This window comes from Mirounga leonina, unplaced genomic scaffold (assembly GCF_011800145.1).
Source record: "Mirounga leonina isolate KUSES-001 unplaced genomic scaffold, KU_Mleo_1.0 Mir_153, whole genome shotgun sequence".
In the NCBI taxonomy this organism is placed as follows: Eukaryota; Metazoa; Chordata; class Mammalia; order Carnivora; family Phocidae; genus Mirounga; species Mirounga leonina.
In genome coordinates this window covers 20,193,554-20,220,742 of record NW_023270387.1, presented here as the reverse complement: position 1 = coordinate 20,220,742, position 27,189 = coordinate 20,193,554, and the positions used below count along the sequence as shown (strand labels likewise).

At 54.3% G+C, this 27,189-nt stretch overlaps 1 protein-coding gene across 2 annotated transcripts; it reads right to left on the bottom strand.

Moving 5' to 3' along the window:
- Window positions 1-991: 991 nt before the first annotated feature.
- On the bottom strand, window positions 992-22,968 carry SLC37A2 (solute carrier family 37 member 2). Of its 2 annotated transcripts, none has more exons than XM_035009216.1 (18): window positions 22,737-22,968; window positions 11,755-11,836; window positions 11,206-11,299; window positions 10,997-11,075; window positions 9,824-9,959; window positions 9,315-9,391; window positions 8,261-8,427; window positions 7,770-7,813; window positions 7,320-7,472; window positions 6,920-7,010; window positions 5,583-5,645; window positions 5,182-5,267; window positions 4,627-4,675; window positions 4,328-4,401; window positions 3,974-4,052; window positions 3,734-3,831; window positions 3,375-3,439; window positions 992-1,553 (listed from the first exon to the last, which is right to left on the bottom strand). In XM_035009216.1, the coding sequence occupies exons 1-18, from the start codon at window positions 22,793-22,795 to the stop codon at window positions 1,538-1,540; spliced, it is 1,512 nt and encodes a 503-aa protein (XP_034865107.1). In that variant the 5' UTR covers window positions 22,796-22,968; the 3' UTR covers window positions 992-1,537. The 2 variants fall into 2 exon arrangements, with proteins under 2 accessions (XP_034865107.1, XP_034865108.1); XM_035009217.1 differs by lacking the exon at window positions 22,737-22,968 and adding an exon at window positions 12,442-12,882.
- Between the last annotated feature and the right edge of the window lie 4,221 nt (window positions 22,969-27,189).

Here is a 27,189-nt window from a genome sequence, read left to right as displayed (position 1 = left end):
AGTCTCCCAGGCTTCCCACCCTGGCCCGAAACGGAAAGTTGGTGAACAACGGAGCGCCCTCTGCTCGCGTGTCCCCGCCGGGACGCGGGAGGAGTGCGCGGGCCCACGCCGGGCTCGGCCGGGGGGTGATGGCGCCACCTAGTGGCTTCCCTCCGCCAGGCGCGCCGACGCCTCTGCTCTGAAAGAAGCCTCGGAGAAAGCGGTCTGTGAGGCCTTGCCCTGTAGCACCGGCCCGGGGCGGGGGGCTGAGGACCTAGAGGTCCCGGACCGTCTCCTGCTTTCAGAGCCCCAGGGAGTGAGCGTCAGGCAGTTGGAGGCGTCCCAGTTTGTCACAGGGCAGTGTGCACTGTGTCAGTGTTGCCCTGGCCAACGCCACAGCTGTACCGCCCGCGGGGTCGCGAGCATTGCTCAGGGACCCCGACACCCCGACAACCCGGGCGGCCCGCCAAGCCCCGACGAGGACGAGCGCGGGCGCGGCGGGCCGAAGGCATCTGTACTGCGCCGACGGGCGGCGTCGGAGGTCCGCGAGCAAAGCCAAGAGCTGGCCCGGCGTGCCGCAGTGCGGGCGCCGGGGGGCCGGGAGCGGGACGGCCGGAACACGCGCGCGAGGGGGCGGGGGGCCGCAGAGAGCTCGGGCCACTGCCCGGGTCACACGGGCCTGAACGAACCAGCAGCCCGCCTTCGTGCTAGTCTCATCACCCTGGGCCCTGTGCTTCTTCCGGGCCCGCCGTCCACTCCGTTCCCAGAGCAGGGCTCGCGTGCGGGGAGCCCTCGGTCGTCACCGGCACCAGTGGCTTCAGTCAGGCCTGCCCCACTCCCGGCACTGTCCGGACATGTGCTCCTTCCCTGGGGACACGGAGGACTGGGACGACGAGACTGGGGCCAGGGAGGCCCTCACGCTCCGGGGAGGCCCAGCCCCAGGCCCAAGAGCCATACCTCCCTAACTACCCGCCCCTCGGCACCTCCCTTGCCTCTCCCTGGCCCCGGAGGATTCAGCAACAACACTTTAATTGGCTCGGGTCAGGAGTCAGAAAGAGGATCCAATGCAGGGTAGAAGGGGTTCCAACATGGGGAAATACACGAGAGAACTGGCTCGTGGACAAAGGAAGGAAGCGAGGATGGGCGGCTCTGAAACAGGGTCAGAAATCCATGGACAGGGACAGGCCGATCACTGAGGTTCACTTTCCACATGGGAAGGAGAGACACACCTTTGCCGGGCCTTGGCCCATGTCAGGCCCCTGCCTTCTGTCTTGGAATCTGAACAAGCAAGAGTCTGAGCATATCCTTCCCTTACCAAGCTGGAGACACCACTCAGCTCTGATCCCCAACCCTTCTGCTTGCACTTCCAGAGCTCAGGGCCGTGAGTCCTGCATCCCTCATGCTGGCAGGCCCCTTCCCGCTGAGAACCTCCCAGCCCCTCTGCGGTCCTGTCAGCCCGTCTGTGGCCGGTTCCATTGTCTTGCCCCCAGTGAGGGGGCAGGAGGGAGCACTTTGGGCATCAGCTGGGGCCCTCCATGCTTCTCTTCGAATCAGGACTTCATATCTCTTTATACCTGCAGGAGGGGAGAGAGGCAAGCAAAGAGAAAGTCAGACACAGACAGGTTCATAAGCTCCTGCCCCAGTGGAGGAATAGGCAAGGCAGGTTCGTAGGGTCCCTTACTAATTGCCTCTCATCCCTGGTCTTTGTCATTAGGGCTCCCTTCTTCCCCATCAGCAGCAAATAGTAAGCCAGGATGATAATGAAAACCTTGCAATGTTGGTGCCCCATCTGATAGTCTGACCAAGTGGGATCACAGATCCCATCCCGTCCTCAGCCTCAGATCACCTTGTCGGGTGCTTAGGGATGAGCACCCCCATGTTATACACATAAGCATGTCGGGGCTCAGAGGATATGCCCACGGTCTTATTAATGAAAGCGAGCCAAGAAGTCAGGATCGGCCGGGGATTTCGGGTTCTAGGCCCAGCGCTCCCCCTGCGCTAGCAAATTCCTCCGCTCCCCACACACCGGCCTTCCTCAGAGGCAGCCCAGCTCAGGGTGGCAGGATTCCAGAGAAAAGCAAGCCCCCACACACCTGGGTTCAAATTTAGGCTCTGCTGGAGGCCTTAGGCACATTCCCTGAGTTCTGAGCCTCTGTTCTGTCATCTCTAGATGACAGAACTGACCTCTCATGGTTGCTGAGAGGTAAGAGGCAGCGTCTGAAGGCAGACTCAATTCCAGGCACGGAGCAGATGCTGACTAAATATTCCCCCCACCACCACTTCCTGCTGCTTTTCTCCCCCTCCCAGCGTCCCCTCAGGCCGGGCCCAGGAAGGCAGGTGGGCAGCACCAGTCCCCCTGCTCCCTCCTCCAGGGCAGGCATGATAGACGCTGCTCATGCCTCCTGCTCTCAGTGTTGCTGCCCCTGAACCTGGAAGACGCCATCCTTCAGGGGAAGAGCTTCCCCGGATGTTGTGCTGGTCACCATGACCCCAGGGGCTCTTTCCACACATTCGCCATCCAGGACCAGGTCCACGGCTCCGGCCAGCTCCTCATTAGCCAGAACCTCCTGCTCAGAAGGAGAGCCAGAACGGCCAGAGAGAACATTCCCCTCAGCACCAGCACACAGCCCAGCCTCTTGCTGGCTCTGCCTCGGCCATGACCCTATATCTGTGCAGCTCCCATACCCACCACCGCTGGGCAACAGACAGAGAACACACCAGGCCAGCCACCGAGGCTTGATTTGAGTTTTATCCCAGAGGCTTTGATTGGTTGTTGCTTTTTTCTGTACACCCCAGGCAGAAGGGCCAGATGATCTTGGCTTCTGAACTTTAGGAGGCACGTAGGGCTCAGAGTCTGAGTTCAGAGGGAAAACGATTTCCCTGGATCCTGCCTCCATCCTAGGGGTACAGCCAAAGCCCTACCACTCCCCCTAAGGAGAAGAGTCTGCCAAGCTCTGTGGCAGCTCAGGCTCCTTAGGAAACACTTCCCAAGCACCATGCTCTGCTCAGGTGGAGAGTCTTCGGAGCTGGCCCCCAAGGAACAAGAGGAAGTTGGAAAAAATCACACTGGAGGTGAGAGGATTTGCATGCAGGCCCCACTCTAAGGGCACATTAGCCACCAACTTGAAGAAAATACTCACAAAGTCATGGGACTTGAGGAAAATACTACCGCGGGTGGGTTAGGGCCAGACTAGAGCTACGGAGACACACGGGGACAACAGAGGACACATTAGTGGGGCTGGGGGTAGGGGTGCAGGGAGCACCTCCAGGGTCTGGCCCCAGTCCGGGCTGCAGGTGGGCTCAGACTGAGTGCGGAGAAGTGAGCACTGTTTTTCACTCCATAAGAGGTGAGGTTGGGGAGATGAGGCCACAGCTGTCTGGAGGACTGGACTCACCCTCTGTCTCTGCTCAGGGATGACTTCCAGGCTAGGAGCTCTTTGTACACCAACCGGCAGAGGAGCTGTGTCCGAGGCACAGAGGGAGGGGAGGGCGACATTAGCCTTGACCACACGGTTAGTCCCCAGTGCTAGGTGACTGGGGGTGGGGGGGCTGGCAGGAAGGAAGGTCGTGGGCACACAGTTTCATGTGGCAGGGGGTGACCCATGGGAGGAAAGGGATTCTGAGTGTCGGGCAGCTGATCTCATTGTCCCATATACCCTCATGGCCAATGCTTTGGACCTCCAAGTTTCCAGCCTGGCAGGACAGGACATTCACCCCCACCAATACCCATCTGTGTACCCCCAAGAACTCATACCAAGCAGGCCAGAATGTCGGCAGAGATGAGCATGTAGAAGACATTGTTCCAGCCTGTGGGGGAAATCAGCCCGGCTAGCAGAGGCCCCAGAGCAGCACCTGCGCAGAACACAATGTCAGAGAAGGGCACCCGACAAGGGGCCCTAAGCTCCCTGCCCACCCGAGGGCGGCATTCCGAGAAGTGTGCTCAAGACAAGGCTCAGGGCTCAGCTGCCAGGGGCCAGAAGCTAGAGTCACAGACCTATGGACCCAGTGCCGTCGATGATGGCCGTGACAGTGGAGAGTGCCTTTGAGTTGCCCTTCAGGCTCTTGTGAGTTCCCTGGGGAGAGAGAACGGGGTGGAGAGGCCAACTGCAGAGGTAGCACCAGGACTGGGAGTGGGACTAACTCGGGGCAAGGCAGCAACTGGGCCTTGGAGTTGAGAGGAAAGGGGGTGGGGGGCGATGGCGGATTCTGAAGGACTTTGAGGATCTCCTATACCAGGATCTCTGTGCACCAGGGAGGGGGTAGGAATGTGGGGTATTGGACCTGGAGACCCCAGGCCCTGACCAAGCCCCCAGAGTCATGCCCAGCCCCAGGGAGGCAGCCCGCTTACCAGGTCAGCAGAGACCGCAGTGGTGATGAGCGCGTAAGGGCCGTTGACCAGGGCCCCACAGACGATCAGCATTACTGAGGCAGTGACAGAGACAGCTGGTTAGGGATGAGGGGGCCACCTCCAGCCCCAGCCCCAAAGCAGGTGAGAGCCCCAGCCCCAAAGCAGGTGAGAGCCCCAGGCGTGAGGCTGAGAGACTCCACTTCCCTGTGCCTCCCACCAACGCCCCCAAGCCAGCTTCCTGGGGCCCCCAAGGCAACGCTCTTCCTGTATGCTGGCCGGACCTGCGGCCACCCCCTCACCTACGGAGTTGGTAATCCCGTTCTGGCCAATGTAGTTATACAGGAACATCTGAGAGAGGAAAACAGAGAGGCAGAGTCACACCCAGGCCTCCCCATGGGCTGCCTGGGTTAGACTGGAGCCCAGAAGTCTGGCACACCCTCTCCTGCCAAGGAACCCCAGAGGCCACCTTACTCCTTTTCCTTCTCAAACCCAGACCTCTTGGTCTTTAATATTCCCCGGGATGGGATGGAGGGTCTAAGATGTGGGAAGCTATTGTTTCCTATTTCTCAAAAAGGCTTCTGTCCTATCTAACCTTAATTTTTTATTCTTTCCTGGGCCAGAAAGTTTAGCAGCTGGCCTCCCCCTTCTCCACCAAGACCAAATCCTTGCTAACCCCTTTCCAAAATTCTCGGTCTGAATCTCTTTCCTGTGCCGCCCCAGGCTTCTCCTCCCCCAGCGTGCCCACGGATGTACACGCACACAGAGAGACAGGCGTGTGCATAAACGCCCAGGTGCGCACACATTTCAGCAGGTACGTGCGAGCATGCGCGCTTCGCTCCTGAGGTTATACGCACCATGGGGGCGGCCAAGATCAGCATGACGCAGCAGGTGGTGGCCCTGCCGTTGGTGTAGTCCGAGATGAGCCCTGCCATGATGCCGCCTGGAACACAACCCAGCTGCTCCAGGTGTGACCATGGCCTCCCGCTAGCGCGGCACCCCAAACTTTGCCCCCCACCCCACTCACCCAGGCATGGGCATCCGGAACCAGCAGAGCTTCTCCCTGTGAAGCCCTCCCCGCACCCACTGCTTTATGGGAAGATCAAACAGGACGGTCAACTTTCTTAGTTGGGCAGGAGCCCTTTTTTCTCTGATGCCACCTACCCAGGTCATGTCACATTGGACCCGTCCCTTCCTTCTGCACCCCCACAAGAGAAAGGGGGAATACTGCCCAGGGCAGAATACGGCAGGGCCTCACCCATGATGCCACCAACATCGAAGAGGGTAGACAGGTCCCCGGCCTGTTTGGCACTAAAGTGAGCTGTGGAAAACACAAACATGTGGTCAGACCTGAGGGCTCGGAGCAAACGTCGTGGAGTGCCACGGCCAGAAAAAGCCCTGCGGAGCACCTGACCCAGTCCCACTGCCTCCAGTGTCAGAGGAAGGAGTGCGGACCCATGGGAAGTCATTGGCCAGGGTCACAAGTAAATTTGCAGCAGTCTGAGGCAGGACACCCTTTCTGCCCCTCCACCCCATCCTTCTCCCCTTGCAGGTTGGCTCTGACCTCTCAGAAAAGGCTTCCCCTGAAAGCACTGGGGTCTGGCCCGGGAGAACCCTGTCCCACTGGGCCACTTTGGCCCCGGGGGCACCACTGCCCTTGCTGAGCCGCAGCTCAGCCAGCCCCCTTCGTGCTCTGCTCCTGAGCTCCTGGCCCGCCTCCCCCAGGAGCCTCCACACCCGTGTGATGTCTCCGCTAATAAACAGAGCCAGGAAGGAGACTCACAGGCAAGTGGGGACCTCAGGATTGGATAAAGGAGGGTCCAGAAGCTGGACCTGTAGCCTAACCCTCAAGGTTGACTCACTGTGAAGTCGGCACCAAGGCCACAAAACAGAGTCCCAGTGTCCACAGAGCTGCTCTGGTGCACTCCCTCTATCTTTAGAGAGGCCCTGTGACGAGGCTGTTGGGCAAGTTATGGGCTGGGATTTGGCCTTGCCACCCTGGGGGGTGGAGGCCCTGGGCCCCGGCAGAGCTCTGAGGGCAGAGGCGGGGAGAGTGGGCCCAGAAGGAGGGTGCTGCCGCTGACCCAGGCACCAGGCATCAATCCCAGGAGGCTCCTGGCAGCCCCTGGGGAGATGAGAGCGGTGTTCACCACCAGGCTTCAGGCAGGGGGGTACCTCACCAGGCCCTCTTCCTGGGGGTGCGGGAGGCTTTCAAAGGCAAATCTGTCCCTGCACCATCCAGTCCCTCCCATCTACGATGAGCCAAGCAGGTGGGGGTGGGTGCTCCTACACTCAGGGCTGGAGAAGAAGTTAGGAAGGATGACAGAACACAACTTTGGGTTCCTAACCCCCAGCTCTGGTCCAAGGGAAGAAAGGTGGCTGGACTCAGGGTCTATGAGGTGGTGTACAAGGTCTACCTTCCGACTGAAACTAAATAAATAAATAAAGTCTCCCTTTGCCCTAGGAGAGGTTCCGCAGACATCCTGACTATGTTCTGGAGTCACGCGCATCACATGACAGATTTCCTCTCCCCATCAGAGAGGGCCTTGGCCTCCTCTGAGACCCCGTCCCCCCTCTTCTGCCCCTTGCTCTTACCCACATTGAAGATGTAGAGGGGCAGCCAGTAAAGGAAGGTGTAGCTGACCAGCTTGGCAAAGAGCAGGCACAAGGAGAACTCGACCACACCCTGGAGAGCACGACAGAGGGTGTGACGAGAGGCACACAAGACATGCTTGGCCAGGGCTAGCCCCGGGACTGGCTCGGCCGCCCCAGCACCACCACCACCTACCGTGCAAAGCCACCTCAAGTACATCTCCATCTCAGTCAAAGCAATGCTGCGTCAGGACAAGCCTCCCATGCTACCCTCCCCAGGTTGGCAACTCACCCTAAGCACCTCGTATAAAGAAATTCTGGAAGCCACAGATCCCCCTGAGCATCTCCTGACATCCATCAGGGACATCTAGAGAGCCTCTCGCTCCCCTCCATTCCTTCTCACCGGGATCCGGAGCGCCCCGAGGAAGCTGATGGCGGCAGGCTGAGCCCTTGGCTCCTTGGAGTGCCTGGCCGCACTCTCCGGACTGCTCTCCTTGTTAATGCAGGGACCGTTCCCACGGTCCGCAGGGCTGTCCTGGTTCTCGTCCAGCCCATCCTGGACAGAGAGGAGCCCTGGCTGTGGGCACAGCCAAGTACACCGCCCACCAGCTGGGGGATAACCCACGTGGGAGGTAGAGGCTCCTAAGCTGGGGGAGGTACGCGCCCCGCTCCGGGACCGAACGAACGTCCTGCCAGGCCCGATCAGGCAATCGGGGAGCCAACCCAACGGCCTGGCATTGAGCCTGTGGGGTAACTGTGGGCGCACGGGCCCCTCCCCCAACTCCCTAGTCCTCTCTGGGACCTGCCCCTGCGGATGGAGGAGCAGGGCAGGGGGCGGGCTGGGGGGGCTCACACTTGTGTGGTGCTGAGGAGTCGTGCAGTCCACATCTTCTGGGTCTGCAAAAAAACCAAACTCCTAAGAAGGTTCTAGGCCCGGTGTCACTAACTGCCTTGCGGACCTTCATTCTCTGGCTCCCAAGTGGCCACACTAGCGGGCTGAGCTGTGTCCCAAGGCCCTCAGGGAACGCGAAGAGGACAGCGGGGGAGGAGCGTCCTGTCACCCGCCCCATCCCCGGCTCACACTTCAGAACCAGCACTTGCTGAGCACACCACGGGCCAGGCAACCAGGGGCCAAGTGCACAGCTCCCCGGGCGCTTAACCCACCCTAGCAAGTAGAGGCTGTTCTTCTTTCACAGACGAGACAACTGAGGCCCAGAGGGGCTCTTTGTGCCAGGCCACCCACACCGGTAATCCTCTGCTAGAACCAGCTGCCTTCTCCCAGGCCCCGAGAGGAGAGGGGCAGGCTCAGTGCTGAGCCCTGTGGGGAGGGAGGGGGCCACTCACATTCGATGAGAAAGAGGAAAGTGAAGACACCCATGGCAGCAGTGAGGACGCCTGGGACCACAAACGACAGGCCCCACTGCTCGTTCACCCACACGCCAGCGATCAGGGAGCCCAGGATGTTGCCCACGGATGTGTGTGAGTTCCAGATGCCCATGATGAGCCCCCGCCTGGAGGGGAGGGAGGCAGGACAGGGAAGGAAAGGGGAGAAGAGTAAAAGAAAGTCAAAAGAGAAGCACAGGGTTCATCACAACCACGCTGGCCAAGTGCAAAAAGCTGGCTGCCTCCAGCCTGCAAAGCCCAAAGACAACCAGTCAGGGAGGTGGGGGAGGGCTTGCCTGGTGCCAAGCAAGTGACTGCAAGGCCTGGGGCCCTGTGCCCCCAGTCCAGCAACTGGAGCCAGCTCACAGAGGCCTTCCAGATGGAGCTCTCCCCACCCCGGGGACATCCAGCCCCCACCCCTCTCCTCCCTCTTTTCCCATGGCTGCTACTCTACAGCACTTGCTGGTCCTCAACCATGGCCACCCTGCCTCCACGGGACATGGGTAGTGCCTGGAGATTTTTAACTGTCCCAGCTCCGGGTACCCTACCAGCATCTAGAGGGTAGATGCTGCTAAACATCCTGCCATGGGTAAGATTGCCCCACAGCAAAGAATGATCCGGCCCCAAATGTCCAGTAGGGCTGAGCTGGAGAAACCCTGCTCAAAAGCAACTTTTTTTTCTTTTTACCCAAAAGCCAGTCAAGTATAAAATAATAATAATAATAATACAGTTTTAGAGGCTTCATTTTTGCCTTCATGCAAAATGGAAATGCGTCGATTATGAGGAGAAAGTGTAACTAAGGTGGGCTGTTTTGTGGACTAAAACCTTATCCATGAGAAAATCAGTAATGCTTTTCAGTTACTAAAACATTTAACTAAACGTGAAAGTCGGCAAGACGGACACAAGTTTCTAACCTTTCACCCTGAAATCACACTAGGGGCCATGAGTGACCTCCTCACTCCCCACAGCAGCCCTCCTGGGGTACCTCCCGCTCCTCCTCCCTCCCCACACTCACTTTCCCTTCCCGAACCAGTTGCCAACGCAGGTCACCACGGAGGGCCAGCCTGTGGTCTGGACAAGTCCGTTACAGATCTGTAGGGAGACTGGACGTAAATGGGACAGCCCTGGGCCATGCCGCAAACTCCCTCTGCCCCCTCCCGGGCTGTGGGGCCCTCCACAGCCCACACTACGAGCACCCCCTTCACACACACACACACACACACACACACACACACTGCCACAGGTGGATTTCTCCTCTGGCCCAAGACCCTTTCCTGCGGAGACCGAGGCTCTCGGGCAAACTTACCGAACAAACAAATGTGTGATCTGCATGATGGTGAGAAGTGGGAAGAAGGACCCCAAAGCTTAAGAGAGGAGCACTGGGCTGGGAAGGGGTTATTCACCGCCCAAATCTGTTATTCACCACCCAAATCTGCCATGACCAGGGGGTAGCTGGGAAGGACTAGGGGCCTCCGCAATCCTTCCCATGACGGAGCAGCGATCTGAGTGCAAGACCTCTCGTACCTGGATGAGCACAAAGTACCAGAGCATGTGGATGTTCCAGAAATATCCTAGGCCAAAGAGCGAGGTGAAAAGGCCACTGAGCAGCATTCCAGCTGAAAGGTAGTAACGGAGGGGGAGCCGCTCCCCAAAAATCCCGCTGGAGAAGAGAGTTGGACCTGTGGTTAATCACCAGCTGCGCTCCTCAGCTCGGCCACCTGCTTCCTCCCCGACCACACCACTGAGCCAGCCCTGGCCCCGGGGACCACCGATGACCCCTGTGCTGTCTGCCACCTGCCGGGGGGGCCCTTGGGTCCCCACTCACTGGACCTCCCTGCCTTAGTTGCCACTGATGAACATGCTCCTTGAAATGTTCTCTCCTTGGCCTCCTCACCCCCTGCCCTTGGCTGACCGCTCCTTCTCACTGACTTTCCCTGGGGCGCGGTCCCTGGCATCAATTCTATGGCTTCAACCACCACCTACATGTTACGTAGCTCCAACCCGGCATCTTCCCCCCCCCCGCCATCTCTCCCCCTGCGGGATCACACCCAGATGCCTTCTGGACATCTTAACTTGGATGCCCCCCAAACGCATGCAGCTCAGCACTCTGAGACTGAACTCTCCCTCCTTCTTCCCCCCTCGGTCCCTTGGCGTGCCCCTCGGCTGAGTGAGTGTGGCACTGCCATCCTCTGTCCCTGAGCTACCACACTGGTGCGGAAGCAGCTGTTGATGAATCGGGCACCTCCGCTAGGCTGTGAGCCGCTGGAAGGAAGTCCCCTACCTTCTTCACCTTTGGTTCCTGGCAAAGACAGCAGGCTTGCTGCGTCAAAGCCATGTTTGCTGGGCTAATTTAGGCCCAGGAGAGAATGGGGCTTTTCCTAGCCATGTCTGTGTCCAGGGCCACCCATGAAGGATCCCAGTTCAGAAAAAAACCCATACTCCAGCCATACCACGGCCACTGCCATCTGCGAGAATAACCTCAGAGGGAGCATCCAGGGAAAGGCTTTCCAGGAAAAGAAGCTACTAAAAACGGGATCTGCCAGGTGAAGGAGTAGGCCGGGTGACCGTGGGAAGGAAAGGAGAATGGCCAGGGGCTGGTGGTGTGTGCCCACGTCTTGGCCTCCTATCCGCCTGGGGGAGCCATCAGCTCTGGACCCCCCCACTCTGGGGCAGTCGCAGGCTCGGCCTGTCCCTTACCTGATGAACATGCCGATGGCGTAGGCCACAAGGAAGGCGTTGTCCACGGCCCCCAGTAACTCCTTGTAGTTGTTCTTATCTGACAACAGATGGGAGAGACAGAGAGCTGGTGCTTGGCTGCCCCGCAAGAAGCCCTTTCTGGCCCCGGACAGCCTCTTCCCGGGGCGGGAAGATGGCCAGTGGGGAAGAGCATCTTGCGCCGTTCCTACCAAATGGAGCCCAGTCACACCACGTCGTGTCGTTGAGGCTGTAGCTGTCGTTGATGGGCTTGACCAGCTCCGAGCAGTTCTGGTGCAGACGGCTCTGAAGAGGCAAGAGGGTGCACAGGTCAGGGGTCACCTCCCAGAGCCAGAGCCCACTCAGCCCAGAGACGAGCAGACAGTCTCCCTCCCCAGCCACACCAGCACCACCCCGCTCCTTCCTCTGGCATCTCCCCCTGCAGGAACTGGCTATGGGGCGAGTGGCCGCGTCAGACCCTCGGTGAAGGCCAAGGAGAGTCTGAGCAGAGCCCGTAGGGCCCAGGGTCCCTGCCCTCCTGTTCCACCCACAGCCAGCAACATTGCTGTCAAAAGGAGCACCCAGGGAAAGCTCTCTAGGAAGAACAACTACTAAAAGAACAACTACTGAAGTCGGCCATGTGAAGACGTTGTCTCCGTGACTACGGTTAGGGATTAAGTTCCAGACCATTCTACTAGAGTTTATTTCTGGGGGGGGCCCAGCATCTCCTGCATTCTTCCTTACCGCCAGGCCAGCCTCACCTTGACGACACTGATGGGCTTCCTGGACATGTGATAACAGGTATAGATGAAGAAGGTCAGCAGCAGGATGAAGCCTCGGAACCTGCAGGGAGAGGCAGCTGTCTGGGTTAGCAGGAAGCGGGCCTCAGCTGGAAGCTCAGGCAAAGTATCCCACGGGGCCCTCTCTGGCAACCCCAGGGCCTCAGCACCACCGACGCTCCAGCTCAGGGTCCCCACCAGACACAAGTTCCTTGGGACAGAGGCCAAGGGGAGTGTGGGAACAGATGCCCAGAGGCCAGGGTGCAGAGAGCCCTCTCTCTCTGGTCCCCAACGCCTGAGGCCTTCCAGCAGAGCTGGCCCAGCACCAGCCCCCTAGACAACACAAATTATGCCCGCCCTCTGTCCCCCCGACCACTCTTGTCACCTCCCGTCACCTCTACTGTCCTATGACCTCACGAAGGTCAGGACACCCCTGTGTGTGCCTGTGTATACTGCTGAGACAGGGTAGCAGCCAAGTAGAATTGTTTTTAAACTTCCAGAAATGGTGGGAGCAGGTGGGAGGCTGCCGTGGCGGACGGGTCTGTCTCTAGAGGGAGCGCACTGCTCCTCTTAAGCCTTGAACACACCCGGTATAGCAGCTGCTGCAGCCTAGCGGGGAGCAGAGCCCAGACAGCGTTGGGAATGTAGCAACGGTGGAAAAGCCCGTACCAGAATCCACATCCTCGTCCCCGGGCCCAGTCTGGTCCATCCCACCGGACAGAAGGATCATTCTTTCCATCTGTGGCTCACACATCACATGTGCCCTCTCCTTCCCCCGCTTCTCATCCCAAGGACCGGTCTGGGATGGAAAGAACAGTTCAGCGAGGCACCACGCAAGTGTCTACCCCACGCCCGGCCCCTGCCCTTCTCCGAGGATCTGGGGGATGGGGCTCGATGTCCTCCTGAGTCAGTGTTTGCTTCCCCAGCAGAGCATCAGCTGAGCTGAGTCAGCAGCCAGCAGCCAGGAAGTACATGGACGACAGACCTCAGAATGGACCCACAACCCAGGAGAAAGGGGAAGGCATTAGGAAAGATCCAGAGCCTTGGGTTATTCGAGATCTCATAGAGAAGGATGGGGAAGGGTAGGAGGGGCCCTGAAGCCCTTTCTATCCCTCAGCTCCATGAACCTAAGGGACAGGCATGGGAGCTCACTCTGCCCTCTTTAGGGATCTGCCTCCAAACCCCAAACTCACTTCCCCCAAATGTGCCATGAAGGTTACCGCTTGTGAAATACAGGGGGATTTCAGAAGAGCCTGGATTTAGGTTGGGCTCCCCGGCCGCTTCTTCCTTCACCCTGGACTTGAGCCTCCTACCTGGGTTCTCTGACTCCCCTCTCTCCGCAACCAGCAGTCTAACCCTGTTCCCAGCCACCCTGCTCCTCCCACACGCACTCCCCACCTCGATTCCATTGCTGAGCCTGCAGTGGGATGGAGCAGAGACTCTGGCCTGCTGTGGCCTGCCCAGATGCTCCCTGGAGAGCAGATAAGGAGGATCAGCAGGGGCCCACACTAATATCCTGACCTGTGAGATTCCAGCCCTGCCCTCCTCCAGGGGCCCGGCCTGCCCTTTCCCCCAGCTCTGACCCCAACCTCCAGTAGAAAACCTGACACCCAAGAGAACAGAAGAGTCATGATTCTGGGGGGAGTGGGGTGTAGGGGGGGCAGGAGGTCCTCAAACATGTCAGGCCTGGCATCAGTGCGCTCACGGACTTCCTCCCTGGACTCCAGGGAGGCTCAGGGAGGAGCTCAGAGTCCCATGGCTCGCTGGGCAGAGCATCCTCGGAGCCAGGCCTCCTGTTGGTCCGATCCACTTCCCATTCTGCAGTCCTCTTTCCATCCCATTCCACCTCGGCAGCTATTCTGAGAAGGCGGCCAAGGTGCCACCGTTCAAAGGGGCCTGGGGCCACTGATCAGGTGGAGGGCTGAGCTAAGCTGATCAAGGGCTGCCAGACTCAGAGTCTCTCGCAGGAAAGACAGCTGAGGGGCTCCTGGGCGTGTGGAACCACAGGTTTCACTTCCTTTCTCATGAGCCCTTTCTTCAGAATCAAGAGGCCCCAGGAAGGGAGTAGGGACCATCTACACAGCGGGCCCCGGGGGGCTGTGTGGGGAGGCATGGCTGCCGGGGTGCTGGGCCAGGCTGGGCTGGCAGGCCAGGGACGATGAGGCCCCCCGACGGCTCCAGGTGAGGCCGGCTGCCCCGTGACCCTCCAAATCTTTGTTAGCAGACAGTGGCACTTCTTAGAATCCTCCCCTCCCCCAGCCCAGTAACCAAGTTAGATAGAGGCGAACTAGCTATCTCTTAACTGCTAGCAGGCCGTCCAGACTCGGCACTGGGACTTCTTCGGAGGTAAGGACAAGGATCAGTGTGTCCCAAAGCAGCGACAGGTTAAAAACAAACAAAAACCCCTCAGGACCTACTACAGCCAGCACAACAACCCCAAACCACAAGAAACAGCACAGGAGCGGGGCTTCGGCCTGAGGAGGTGGAGAGCAGCCCCCGAGCCCCGGCAGCTACCCAGTCAGCCCCAGGGCCTGCTTCCTTGCTTTGTAGCCACACTGCGACCCTCCCCACCCCCGGTCAGGCCAGCGGGGACTTAAGCGCCCTCATCAGCCATCCCCTACGTCCCCGGGCCTCAGTCAGGGGCTGCTGGTAGATGCCTAGGCTGCTCAGGTAGCCAGGTGGCAGACTGGCTGTGGCTGCCCGTGAGCTGGGCGCTTGCCCTGAGGAAATGGGACTTGGTGGCCTGTCCTCGGACGTGCCTATTCTGGGACTCCGCAGATTGTAAAGGATGGAGGCTGGGAACAGTAAGAACCAGGCCAATGGCGAGAGTGCCACCACCCCAGCCCCTCCCAAACCCTCCACTGCCCCTGGGAGACACCCCGGTCGGGGAGCGGCCAGCCTGGAACGGACGCCACAGGGCTGAGCCTGGAGCCAGGCCTTCAGCATCAGGATGGGGCAGGGGCAGGCCACGTCTGGGAGGGCCCAAAGCCCTCCTGGGGCAGAAAGTCAGCCCAAGCAATCCTCTACTTGTTCCCTTTCCTCCAGCTGGGACTCAGGAGCTTGCTCAGAGAGATCAGCTTGACTCAGAGCTTGGTCCCAAGATCCTTTCCAGCAAAGGGAGTGATTGGCCGGTAGGCACAAGAAGCCCAGGACTTTATAGGAGAAATGAGTAGAGAAGATCATGATCACTTTTAGGAAAGAGGAGAGCTTGGAGAAGGAAGCTCTGTAAGGGAACCCCGAGTGCTCAGACAGAATGGAAAGACATGGCTTTCAGCTACAGCGTGATGTTTTGTTTAGGCAATTGGAAACCTCTGGAAGAGTCTGAGAGTTGGAAGGGTTTGGAAGGGGTGGTCGACGCTATGCAAACAGCACAGATGGAAATGCGCTGAGGATGGCAGAGAGTCTCTCTGAGACTCCTCTCGAGAGCCTCGCGAGGCCTAGCCCCATGCCTCGCCCTCATGCACCCCTGCCCCTGAGCGTGAAGGATCCGGGGTACGAGGCATGAGCCGGAGGCCCAGAGGACAGCAGCTGCACTGCCCCCCGCCCCCAACACACACACCAACTCAGGGACAGTCACGTGGGGGATCGTGGCCTTCAGAGACTCTGCCCCTGGTGTCTGACCTCCATCCTGTTGTTACTTTGGGGTGGTTCCACTCTGACCTCAGCACTCAGTCGGTACAGTTTGAATGGAAGAAGTAAGGCCTTGGCCAACCACATCGATCATTCCAGACCCACCCCGGGCCCTAAGTCAGATACCCTCCGCAAAGCCAAAGGATGTCTGAGTCTGCTCTGCAAGAAGGGAAAGAGGAAACGGCAGGGAGGAAGAGGAAGCAGAAGGTGGCTGGGGCGAGGGCATCAATCATGAGGGCGGGGGAGGGGACGCCACAGGGTCATGTGCTCTGTGACCAGCTCTGACCCTGGGGGGTGGGGGCAGGGACAATAACGTGTCCCCCAGTTTCTCCTCCCGGATCTCCAGTCCTTCCCAGAGCAGCCCCTCACGGCCACAGCTCACGGTAAGGAGCCCTTTCTGTGGCCCTTACCAAGCACTTCTTCGCAGTTACCAGGAAAGCCAGACAACACAAAGCTACTCAGGCGGCATCGGAGGCCCCCGCAGAACAGGGAAAATAACGTCAGACTGAGACCAAAAGAGGCTGAGTCCTGCCGCTGACCATGGCCTTGGGCAAGTTGTTGAACTCTCTGAGCCTCAGTTTGATGTTCTTTTAAATAAAGAAAGAATAAATAAATAATCAGGTCCTGCACGCAAGAGTGTGAGAGGGTTGAGTGAGATGGAGTGGGTGAGGAAGCATCGGGCGAATGGCAGGGTCTGGGGCTGCATTTGAAGGTCTTCTGTGTCTGCTGAGGGTGGGCGCTCGGATCTGGCAGTGGGAGCCCTTGGAAACTCTGGAACGAGAGCCATTTGTTCTGGTGGCAGCCAGTCGGCAGCCTTGGCCTTTCCACCTCACAGGGGAAGATTAGGGCATGGGGAACCAACAGTGATGTGGGAGATCACAGCCCCCGCCTTTCTGCCTGCCCAAAGCCTTCCTCCCCCCGGATTCCTGCTCATCCAGCTGGTCCCTCCTCCCACAGGCTCCTCTCCTCCTTGTCCTGAGCGCCTCTCCCTCACGGGGCCCCAGGAAACGGCCCCAGCCCCGTAAGCACCGGCCACAGTCATCTCTGGCCAGGGGCCCACGTTCCCAGCTGCCCCCAGACGTGCCCTCGCAGACGCGAGGCCAGAAGGCAGGCACCGGCCTGGGCCCGGGCTTGGGGCACTCTCAGGCCATGAAGGAGCTCCCCACCCCATCCCGACACAGAGGAGGAGGGGCAGGACAAACACCTGCCTGGGCAGAAACCTCTGGGGCTCTGACTTTCGTTCGCACACTCCCGGCCGCCTGTCTCTCTCAGGCTGGTCTCCAGGGACCGCTCCTTCCACACCCTGGGCCCCTGCCAGCTGCAGCTACATGGTGTCAGTCCCCAGCAGAGCAGAGCCACCGAGCTAAGGCGGCCTTTTCCTCCTCTCGAGGTTGGATCCATCCCTCCGACCATGGAAATGCACAAGCGCTTAGTGGTGACCAAGGACTGACTAAGCTAGGCACTGGGCCAAGTGCGTCCCACAGCTTCTCATTTAATTTCACCATAACCCTGTGGTGTAGGCACACCGTTACTTCCATCTGAAGCCTCAAAGGGATCGAGGGACTTGTGTGAGGCCAGCCGGCCCCGTGATCTCTCCCCTCCCACACTCTCAGCAGGAGGAGAGCAGCAAGACCCCCGGGCCTGGGAGTCGGACTAATCTGGATGCAAATTCCGGCTCAGCCGTGCACTAACTAGGCAGGGCTGGACAAGCCACGAAACTTCTCTGTGCCTCATTACACCCATTTGTGAGGCGGGGAAACAAATCATGACTAATCCACAATGTCTGGCACAGAGTAGTAGAAACAGCGAGGAGAAGGATAGTCAATAATTCAGGTCTAGTCAGTGCTTAGTATGAGCCTGGCCCTGGTCAAAGTACTTTACACGTTGTACCTCACGTAAGGCTCACGCAATCTTGTGAGGTAGGCATCCCTAGTATCCCCCGCTCGCCACACAAGGAATCCAGCCTCCGGTGTCCTAGCCCAGGAAGGTCTAGCTAGATCTGCTTTCTTCAATTCTGCTTAAATACCCTCCTTGGGGACACATGGAAGCAGTAAGTTTGAGAAGAGATTGATCCTTAGCTCCAAGAAGGTAGGACCAGGTCTTAATCATTACTATGAGCCCAGAGTTCAAAATAATAATGTGCCTACAGTAGGCACCACATTAAATGTTTAGTGTTTGATAGGAGTCCAGACCTACACCCAGCAGGAAAGAAGGAAAAGGACACTTACTGAGGGCCCTTCATCAGCCACGGGAAGTCAAGAATGTTCTCATATCGTGTTTATCCTCCAGAACCCACCTAATTTTCACCGATGGGGAAACCGAAGCTTAGAGAAGTTAACTGCACAAGGCATACAGTGGTGAGAGGGTTTCAATCCAGATCTGTCTTAAATCTGAGAGATGTTGGAGAACACAGTACATAATTGGAGTGATACTTTAAAAAGTATGCGTCAGGGGCGCCTGGGTGGCTCAGTCGTTAAGTGTCTGCCTTCAGCTCAGGTCATGATCCCGGGGTCCTGGGATGGAGGCCCACATTGGGCTCCCTGCTCAGCGGGGAGCCTGCTTCTCCCTCTCCCGCTCCCCCTGCTTATGTTCCCTCTGGCTGTCTCTCTCTCTCTGTCAAATAAATAAAATGTTTAAAAAAAAAAAGTGTGCGTCATCCTTTAAATGACATGTGTGGTTGTGGAAAGCTGTGTCAGGTGTATCCATGAGCTCTTCTAAAATGCTGGTATGGGACAGGCTGTTTCTAATTACCTACCCTCCCCAACCCTATTTTCTCTAAAAGAGAAGTTACTCTGGTTAAAGGGTACAATTAATATATATGAATGAAACTCTATTAGGAATAATAGTGGCAGACACGTACAATTTGGCATACACAGTGATGAGATTTTTTTATTATTATTAAGAAGAGAAAAAGAGAAGTTTTATCCTAAAGTAAAATGACTGGTCATTCCAGAATAAGAAAGAGGACAATAAAGGACAAAACCTGAATGGATAAATTTATAAAAGGCTTGTGAAAAGAGAATTTGATTTGCTTTGGATGATAGTATGTGCAAATAATGAGTCTGAAAATAAATAATTATGTTAAAGTTTTGTCCAAATCTGGTTCAGTTTTCATTTATTCATATTATTTTCAAAAAGAGGCTGTGGTTCCTTTAGTATCAAATATATCGATGTGAGAGTAGAGTTTGGTTTTCTCTCTGTAAAAGTGACAAAATTTTCTTGAATGTTGGTTATTGGTCTGCTCCTAAAGAGAGCTTGTAAAATGTTATTCTTTTACCTCGTGGGTAATCTGCCTAGATCGCAAAAATCTGGTGTCTTACAGAAAAATTTTCCATACTTTTTAAAACAAACATTTTTAGGAAACAGCTAAGTTTCTTTACAATGTTACCTTCCATGTTTATTTTTTAATGAACTATCGTCACTTTCAAATGGGTAGACAAGAACAGTTTCTTAGGCACGCATGATAAGCATACAAATGTCCTAATAACTTTTGAATTTTTGCCTTCCCAAAATCAAGTCCTAAATGCAAAATAAAATAAAACTTTCTGGACATCTTTTATACCTAGAATTATCAATGAGATGTCCAAGAGGGCCCCTGGAAAATTTGTTTTTTCACTTTTTAAAAAGAGAGGTGCTGCAAATAATTAGTTTTATTTGATATGTTGCTATTGACCAACTGCATGGAAATAATTGTGAAATCAGAAGAGACACTCAGCCTCGTCTAGGTTAAATTTCTAAAGGTAAAATGTTATTATTTACATAAATATTTCACAAATTGTATGCTACATGAGCAGTTCCTCCAGATTTCTCAGTGCCCTCTGGGTCCATGATCTGCTCCCAGGAATCAGCGCCCCGGAGGTGCTCTGTCTGATGATAACAATACAGGGCGACCAGTCACAATTTCAGTTCTGATTTAAAATGTTACCTGGGCTGCAGGTACCTTACTTCTTTAATTTGAATCGAACACCTTCTAGGTCAGTGGTTTTCAACTCGTGATGTACATCAGATTTCCTAGGGAGTTTTATTAAAATACAGAGGTGTAGGGGCACCTGGCTGGCTCAGTAGGAAGAGTGTGTGACTCTTGATCTCGAGGTTGGGAGTTTGAGCCCCACGCTGGGTGTGGAGGTTACTTAAATACATAAAATACACATGTGTAGGACATACTCCAGACTTACTGAATCTCCTGAGTTGATATTCTTGGTATGTCCTTGGTATATTATATAAATTATACCTCAGGATTTTTAAATATCTCAAGATTTTTTTCTCCTTACAAATTGTGTTCATCCATTTTTATAAATCAAGATGTAATGTTCACCATCTTCTTTGCATTTACCTTACTATGTTTGTAGATGTTGTCTAGATTTTTAATTGGCTTGATTTTGTTTTGCATAGCTCAGGAACAACCACATTTCCTGGTTAGCCACATTATTCTTGTCATGAATTCTCATCAGGTTGTTCACTTTGGAAAAGTATCTCTGTCACTTACAGTTTTTTCATTCTGATGCTTCCTAAAGGCTCTGCAGTCAGCTATAGACCAAAGGTTTTATCTTTACCAATCGAGAACTATCTCAGAAAAGCACTGTACCAGGCATTCAGTCTTGGGGACAGGCTTCCCATGGCATTGCTTACACATCTTTAAGAACATACCAGTGCATTGAGTCAGGATTTCCAGAACTCTAGTGAAGAAGCAGACAGATTTATGAGATTGCTAACCCAAGATTCAGGGGAATAAGAATCACATAGGCCTAAGTGAACTGATGAGGGATGGCTGTCATTTATGTTTGGAGTATTGTTGATATTATAGTGTTCGGTTTTCTGGAAATAAGGAAGCCCTTTCCATTTCTTCTTCAGCGGTGAATAATCCATAAGGATTTAGTAGACTCTGTTTTTGTAAACTAAAACGAAACACTTAACAAATATCTTATTCTCCCTACCAGACAGCCCCACCCCCCAAATTCAGAAACTTTTGTTGAGTCTTCCCGCTTTTCATAACAATATGGCTATTAGTAAAAGTTCAATAAGAAACTGTCCTTTCGTTGTTGTTTTTGAAGTAGGCTCCATGCCCAGTGTGGAGCCCAGTGTGGGGCTCCATCTCACGTCCCTGAGATCAAGACCTGAGCTGAAATCAAGAGTCAGATGCTCAACCGACTAAGCCACCCAGGTGTCCTGTCCTTTTTTTTTTTTTTAAACACGGATGTAATTAGAAAAATTGATTATATAACCAAGGCCTTATGTGGAATGTCATATTTGACATTGATGATCCTTTAATCAGATATAGCCAGCCCCTTTTAAGGAACTAAGGTGACTGCGTGGAGCCAATACTAATAAAACCCTCCCAAGAAAACTGGCTCACTGTGCTCCCTTATAGGCAAATAGGAAGGTCATTCCCCGACAGGCCCAGGATAATTAGGATATTTGGGGGACTTCAAGAAAAGAGGAATTTGTCCACATTTATAGGTACAGCCGTAAAACCTAGTGTGAAAACCAGTGTCGTGGCTTCCTAATCTCAAAACAGTAAATAATAAATAATAATAAATAAAGGCTTTTAAAAGTCCAATCTAAGATTTCTTATGAAAACTTCCAGCAAAGCAACTCAGCAAGGCCTGTACTGTAGATTGACACTCTTGCTGTACCTATATACAGAATCAGATCAAATCTTTTTTTTTTTTTAAAGATTTTATTTATTCATTTGAGACAGAGAGAATGAGAGAGAGAGAGCACATGAGAGGGGGGAGGGTCAGAGGGAGAAGCAGGCTCCCTGCCGAGCCGGGAGCCCGATGCGGGACTCGATCCAGGGACTCCAGGATCATGACCTGAGCCGAAAGCAGTCGCTTAACCAACTGAGCCACCCAGGCGCCCAGAATCAGATCAAATCTAATGAGACCGGCCTTATTTTGTGATCAAGAATAATCTTTGCAACTATTTTTGATCAAAGCAGGGGAGACTTTAGGGAAAAAAATGTTTCCCTGGGAAACTGTGCATTGTCTAGAGGACACCCCTCCACTTATCAGATTTTAGCCTTTCCTTGACTTTGGGCTTTTATAATTCTTTGAAGTGGTAGGTAACTGATAAGTCATACAAACTATGTGTATGAAATGACAGTCTCAAGTTAATAGTCTTTCCTCCCAACCTGTGGAAAAACCAGTTTTGTCTCAATATTCCTGATTTACAAATGGGCAAGTTCTTCAGATTCTTTTTTAATTGTGGTAAAATATACATAACATAAAATTTACCATTTTGAAGTGGCATGAAGTACCTTTGCGTTGTCGTGCAACCATCCCCACCATCCATCCCCAGAACTTTCCATCTTCCCAAGCTGAAACCCTGTGCCCATTAAAAAGTAACTCCCTCTTCCCCCCTTCCTGGACTTTTTAACTGATCATAACATTTTCTGCCTCTCTCATTATAAGTAAAATAAAATCTTTAACACATGTTCGTTTTTATATCCTATCAGAGTCATGATTTCATCTTTTAATGAAAAACATTTTAACAGGCCTAAACTCAAGAAGGATCAAATAAGTAATGTAAATGAGTGAAGAAGGCTGGAAGCGAGTGAGGGCGGTCACCAATTGGCAAGCACTGTGGGTGATCAACCATTCCAATTTGCCCAGCACGGAGGGGGTTGGGTATGTAGGATTTTCTGTCTTAAAACCAATAAGTTGGTCATCTTAGGAGCACCCACCCTATCTAAAGGTGATCCTCAACCCCTAGTAATATAATTTGGGAATTTAGGCCTGGTGTTGCTAAACTGTTTTTCAAGAGAAGCCAGGGATCTGGCTATTTACGTTAAATTTTACAGTTTGTAAATGATGGCAACTAACACAATGTTCAAAAAACACTGTGTAGACCAAGCAAACTGCTCCAGTGTGTGGCCTGTGATGGAGAGGGAGCTGAAAGCCCTCCACCGCACCGCACAGCCCAGCGTGGTCAGGAGGAAGGCTACTGCAGGAGCCCGGGCACTCCTTGGTGGGGGGACGGTTCAGCCGACGAGCAGCTGCGGCTCTGATCTGAGAGGTATGGCCCTCGGGGCCCCGGACCCCCTCTAGGTGAGGTCCCAGGACCCCTGAGTTCTGGCCTCTGTCTTATCCAAGGAGTAGGAGGGAACAAAAGGGACACTCCGCCACCCCACCGGTTGCCCAGCATGCAAGCCCGGGTTCGGTGGGGCGCGTGAGGCGGCCTGTCCAGCGGCACCCGGCTCGTCCCCCTCCCCCCCCGCTCCGCTGCCCCACCCCCCACCCCGGCCCGGCCGCCGGCGCTCCCTGCCCCCGGCGCTCCGGGGCCCGGGGGGAGCTGCTCCGGAGCCCCGAGCGCCCCCCTTCCCCAGCCCCGCTCACCAGCTGTCCCTGGAGAAGGCGAGCAGGAAGCAAACACCCGGAGCCAAGGAAGACCGCATCGCGCCCGGCCCGTATCCGAAGCGGAGAGGGTGGCCGACGGAGGGCGCGGAGCCGGTGGCCGACGGAGGGCGCGGAGCCGGGCGCGTGTCCCTCTCTGGCAGTCCGCCAGGTTTAAATGCCCCGCGGCCCGGCCCGCCCCGGCTCGGCGGCCAGTCGCCAGGAGCCCCCGCCCCCTTGCATCTGAAGGCCCTCAGGGTCGGACCTGTCGCAAACCGACCCGCCAACCTCTGGCACTTGCATTTTCTTGGGCTCGGCCTCGCCGCTAGGGACTGGCGGCCCTCGGAGCTTCTAGGGGCTCCTCCCGCTTTGCACTTTTGCTCACTTCCCGCCTGGGTACCGAAAGCTGCGAGCCCAGACTGTCAGCTCTCTGTGACCTTCCGTCGGCCCCGCAGCTGGTTCCTGCAGCGCCCCTCTGTCCCGAGAAGGAGTGGCTCCTGGTAGACACACCGGGAAACTGAGGCACGCGGGGGGGGGGGGCAGTACTGACATGACACCTGGTGGTCCCCCCATTACACTGATCTGAGTGCAGGTGCACCCTCAGAGCACAGGAGGTTTTTCAGGGCATTACAGTATTGACCCAAACATATCTCTCAGGCCCACCTGCGGCTTCCTGTCCCAATCCGATTCCAGGCTATGTATTGAGCCAGACAGGACTCTACCACTCCCCCTCCCCAGGGAGACTGGCCCCCCATCTACTCTTGCGGGACAATCTTACAGCCAATCCTGCTCTCCCTTCTGGAGGCGAGCAGCCAGGCAGCAGGGAAGGAGCACAGAAGTCTGTGCCCTTAAAAGTATTCCTCAGGGGGCACCTGGGTGGCTCAGTTGGTTAAGCGACTGCCTTCGGCTCAGGTCATGATCCTGGAGTCCCGGGATCGAGTCCCGCATCGGGCTCCCTGCTCGGCAGGGAGTCTGCTTCTCCCTCTGACCCTCCTCCCTCTCATGCTCTTTGTCTCTCATTCTCTCTCTCTCAAATAAATAAATAAAATCTTTAAAAAAAAAAAAAAAGTATTCCTCAGGCCTCGAGCCTGAAGACTTCCAGGGTGTTTCCTCCTATAAAAAGAAGATATTGTGAGATCTTTGGATATGAACCCAAGGGTGAACTAGACAGGGCTAGACAAGAAGCATTCACCTGGAGAATAAAGCTGTGAATAGAACATAAAATAGGAATGTGCCTGTGCAAATTGGTTTCAGCCCTACCACCACCCTGCCCCTAACTCCTAGGAGTGCTCAGGGCCTCCGTGCAAGGTCAGAGAAATGGAGCAACAACTCCGCCAAACAGGTCGGGGCCCAGAATAATGGGCTTGGCTGTTCCCAGGCCTGGAATCAAGCATAAGGAGGATAAGCAGAGTTGTGAAACCCCGTAAACGCCGGGCAGTCAGGGGGCAGAGGTCTGGTGGCAGAGATGAAGACAACAACAAGCAGGGGACAGGAGGTAAAGGGAGAGAGGAAAGAAGGAAAGAGATGGAAGGACGGAGCCAGGGCTGGATTAGGTGCGGTACAGGGAGGTCACATGCCGAAGGAAGAGCCCAGCAAACAGCAGCTAGCTTAATCCTCAATTCGACCACTCACTGTGCCGAGATGTCCATTCATTTCATTCTTACAAGTCAGTGAGATGGGCATAACCCGTCTGGGAAGAGTGAGTCTATGTCCTGGTTTACTTGGGACAATCCCAGGAGATACCTGCTGTCCCAGAATGTATGATGGACCAGTTCCGGGTCAGTAACACCCAATAGACAGGAAGCCTGAAAGTCAGCAGGTGAAGGAATAGAAAACAAACTAGAATAATCAGCTGATATCCCCAGGAAGACAGCTACTTGTTTCTCAGGTGCTAAAGGGAAGGATAAAGTTGAAATACCAATGAACCAAGAAAGCCACTGATGTTACTTGGTGCTAGCGGGGAGGGGGACATGGACAGTACTGGAGGAATGGAAGGAGCCATCTCCAGGGCTCCAGAGGGGCTACCCAGACTTCAGTAGCGTGAGACATCTGTCTGTCTATTTCTGACAGCAAGAAGTCGAGGAATAAGACCTATGACTGCTCGTTTCACATGTCCCTCTGGAGACATTGCGTTTGTGCCTCTTAGGGGACCCTGCTTGTCCGGGGCTGGAACTCTCAGAGAGACCTTAACAGTACGCCCTCCTGGTGGTATGGCAATTATTTGTGGAGTGCCAACAAGCAGCTGGGAGCAGGGCCAGTCCTGACATAGTCTTTGACTTGTTCCAGTTACTTCCTGTGAATTCCAGCCATATATCCCTGTTCAGGGGCCAGGATGGCAACCGGAACACTCTTACCAACATTCCTTACTTGCTCCTGGGGGTGAGCTGGGCAATCTCTTTGCTTCCTGCAGCTTGGGAGAGTGACAAAGAGGATGTTATGGCTCAGATACTCCTTTCACTCACCTACACAAGCTCTTGACTCTTGACTCACCTTCCTGTTATCCGGCACCCCTTATATACACTCCTCTGACCCTGCAGGGTGTGGACAGTAGTATCCAAAGGAAATAAGGAGGGAAGGGACGAGTTACTGAATCTAAGACTAAAGGAAAACATCTTCAGTTCTTGCTGTGGATAGCCCTATCATTTGTCAAAAATGCTGGCTATGTTTTAGTATCAGACACTTGTGGGACAGGAGCTGAAGGTTAATGACCTTTTTGCCTATCAAATGCCAGTTCCTACTGCTAGGTAGGAGTTCCTAGTTCCTACTGGTTCACTGATCACCCACAGGACTTTCTGGGTAGCCAGTGATCTGTATAGACCCCTTTAGATATGGTAACAGTGTCCTCCCTATTTTTTTCCAAGGGACCCAGGGACCCAAAGGCTAGAGAACAAGTGCCATGAGAATAAGCCATTAGGCAACAGAACTCCAAAATCCCACCACACACACAAGCAATATTCTCTGAACACCTCTCCCTCCTCCCACTTCCGTCTTACTGAACAGAGGTTGGCATATTTTTTGTGACAGAATCAAGAACCCGACCCTCGATTAATGGGGGAGGAGTTGGGATCTTAGAGGAAATAGAGATTCTTCAACTTTTTAAAGATTCGATTTCATATTAGGCTTTTTTATTAAGATGCTGAGTGTCGTAGTGAAAAGAACATGGGCTTTGAGGCAGAGTGAATCCTGGCTCAGATACTACTACTTCTCTGAATCTCAGGTCCTCTGTCTGTAAAATGTGGGTAATAACATCTGCCCTTGCAGGGTAGCTATAAGAATAAAAAATAATGCATATAAAAAGTGCCTGGCCAGGGGCACGTGAGGTGGCTCAGTCAGTTAAGTGCCTGACTCTCGATTTCGGCTCAGGTCGTGCCAGGCGTACAGCCTGCGTCAGATTCTCTCTCTCCCTCTCCCTTTGCCCCTCCCCCAACCCTCTCTAAAAAAGCGGGGGGAGCCTGGGTGACACAGCCGGTTAAGTGCCCAACTCTTGGTTTCGGCTCAGGATGGTGAGATCCAGCCCCCCCCACCGCCTGCTGCCTGTTTGGGCTCTGCCCTGGGCATGGAGTCTGCTTGGAGATTCTTTCTCCCTCTCCCTCTGCCCCTTCTGCTCGTGCTCTCTTTCTCTAAAATCAATCAATCAATCAATCTTTTTTTTTTAAAAGTGCTTGGCCATATTAAGTAGATTTTGTAAGTGGAGCAATTATTATATATGCACGAGATACTGACTACAATGGATGGACACCAATGGCCATTATAAATGGTAATAAAATATAGGGGTCAAGATCAGGGTCCTTAAAAAGTGCCAATGAATATAGCAGAATAGGTTTGACCTGTATATCCTTAATATCCTGCATGTGTATACATGTATGTGTGTGAATGTTTGTATGTGGGTATCTATGTATATATGACTTTACTCACTGAAGTTATTGTAAACATCATGATAACACATGTTGAATAATTTGGGGTTGACAAGGATGGATGTATGGGTTGAGTAAAGTGTCTAAAAAAATGAAAGAATCTATTATTATTTCAAATATGTCAGATGCTGACATTTCCCTAAGAATTGCTACTAAACTGCTTCCAGCCAACAGTCAAAAGATAGATAAGCAAAGTGACCATGTATCCCAAAGGATTTTGTTTCAATGAAAGACAAAGAAAGTCCTAGTCTTGATATAACTGGTCAAAAGTAAGGGCTTCAATCTGTTCAAGGCAGGACTGATGGTTCATACTGGCCTGAAGAATGGGCTTTGGAGACCACTATCAGCCAAGCAAGGAGGCAGCCCTGCTCTCAAACAGTCAACCAGTGATGGCAGCAAATATCTATGAGGATAACCTGAGAGCAGATTGGGGAAGTGGTTAAATTATTAGTCTCCTGAAGTCATTTTGTTGGTTCTGGGCAGAAATAAAAAAGAAGATACGGTAATGAAAAAAGTGCGCTAGCCTCAGGCAGCCTCGTTGT

Excerpts from the sequence above, each read along its gene's own strand:
- SLC37A2 (XM_035009216.1), bottom strand. The coding sequence starts at position 22,795 with ATGCGGTCTTCCTTGGCTCCGGGTGTTTGCTTCCTGCTCGCCTTCTCC. Across the intron at positions 9,960-10,996 it reads GCCATCGGCATGTTCATCAG|CGGGATTTTTGGGGAGCGGC; the intron begins GTAAGGGACAGG and ends TCTCTTCTCCAG. Across the intron at positions 5,268-5,582 it reads CGATGTTGGTGGCATCATGG|GCGGCATCATGGCAGGGCTC; the intron begins GTGAGGCCCTGC and ends GTTGTGTTCCAG.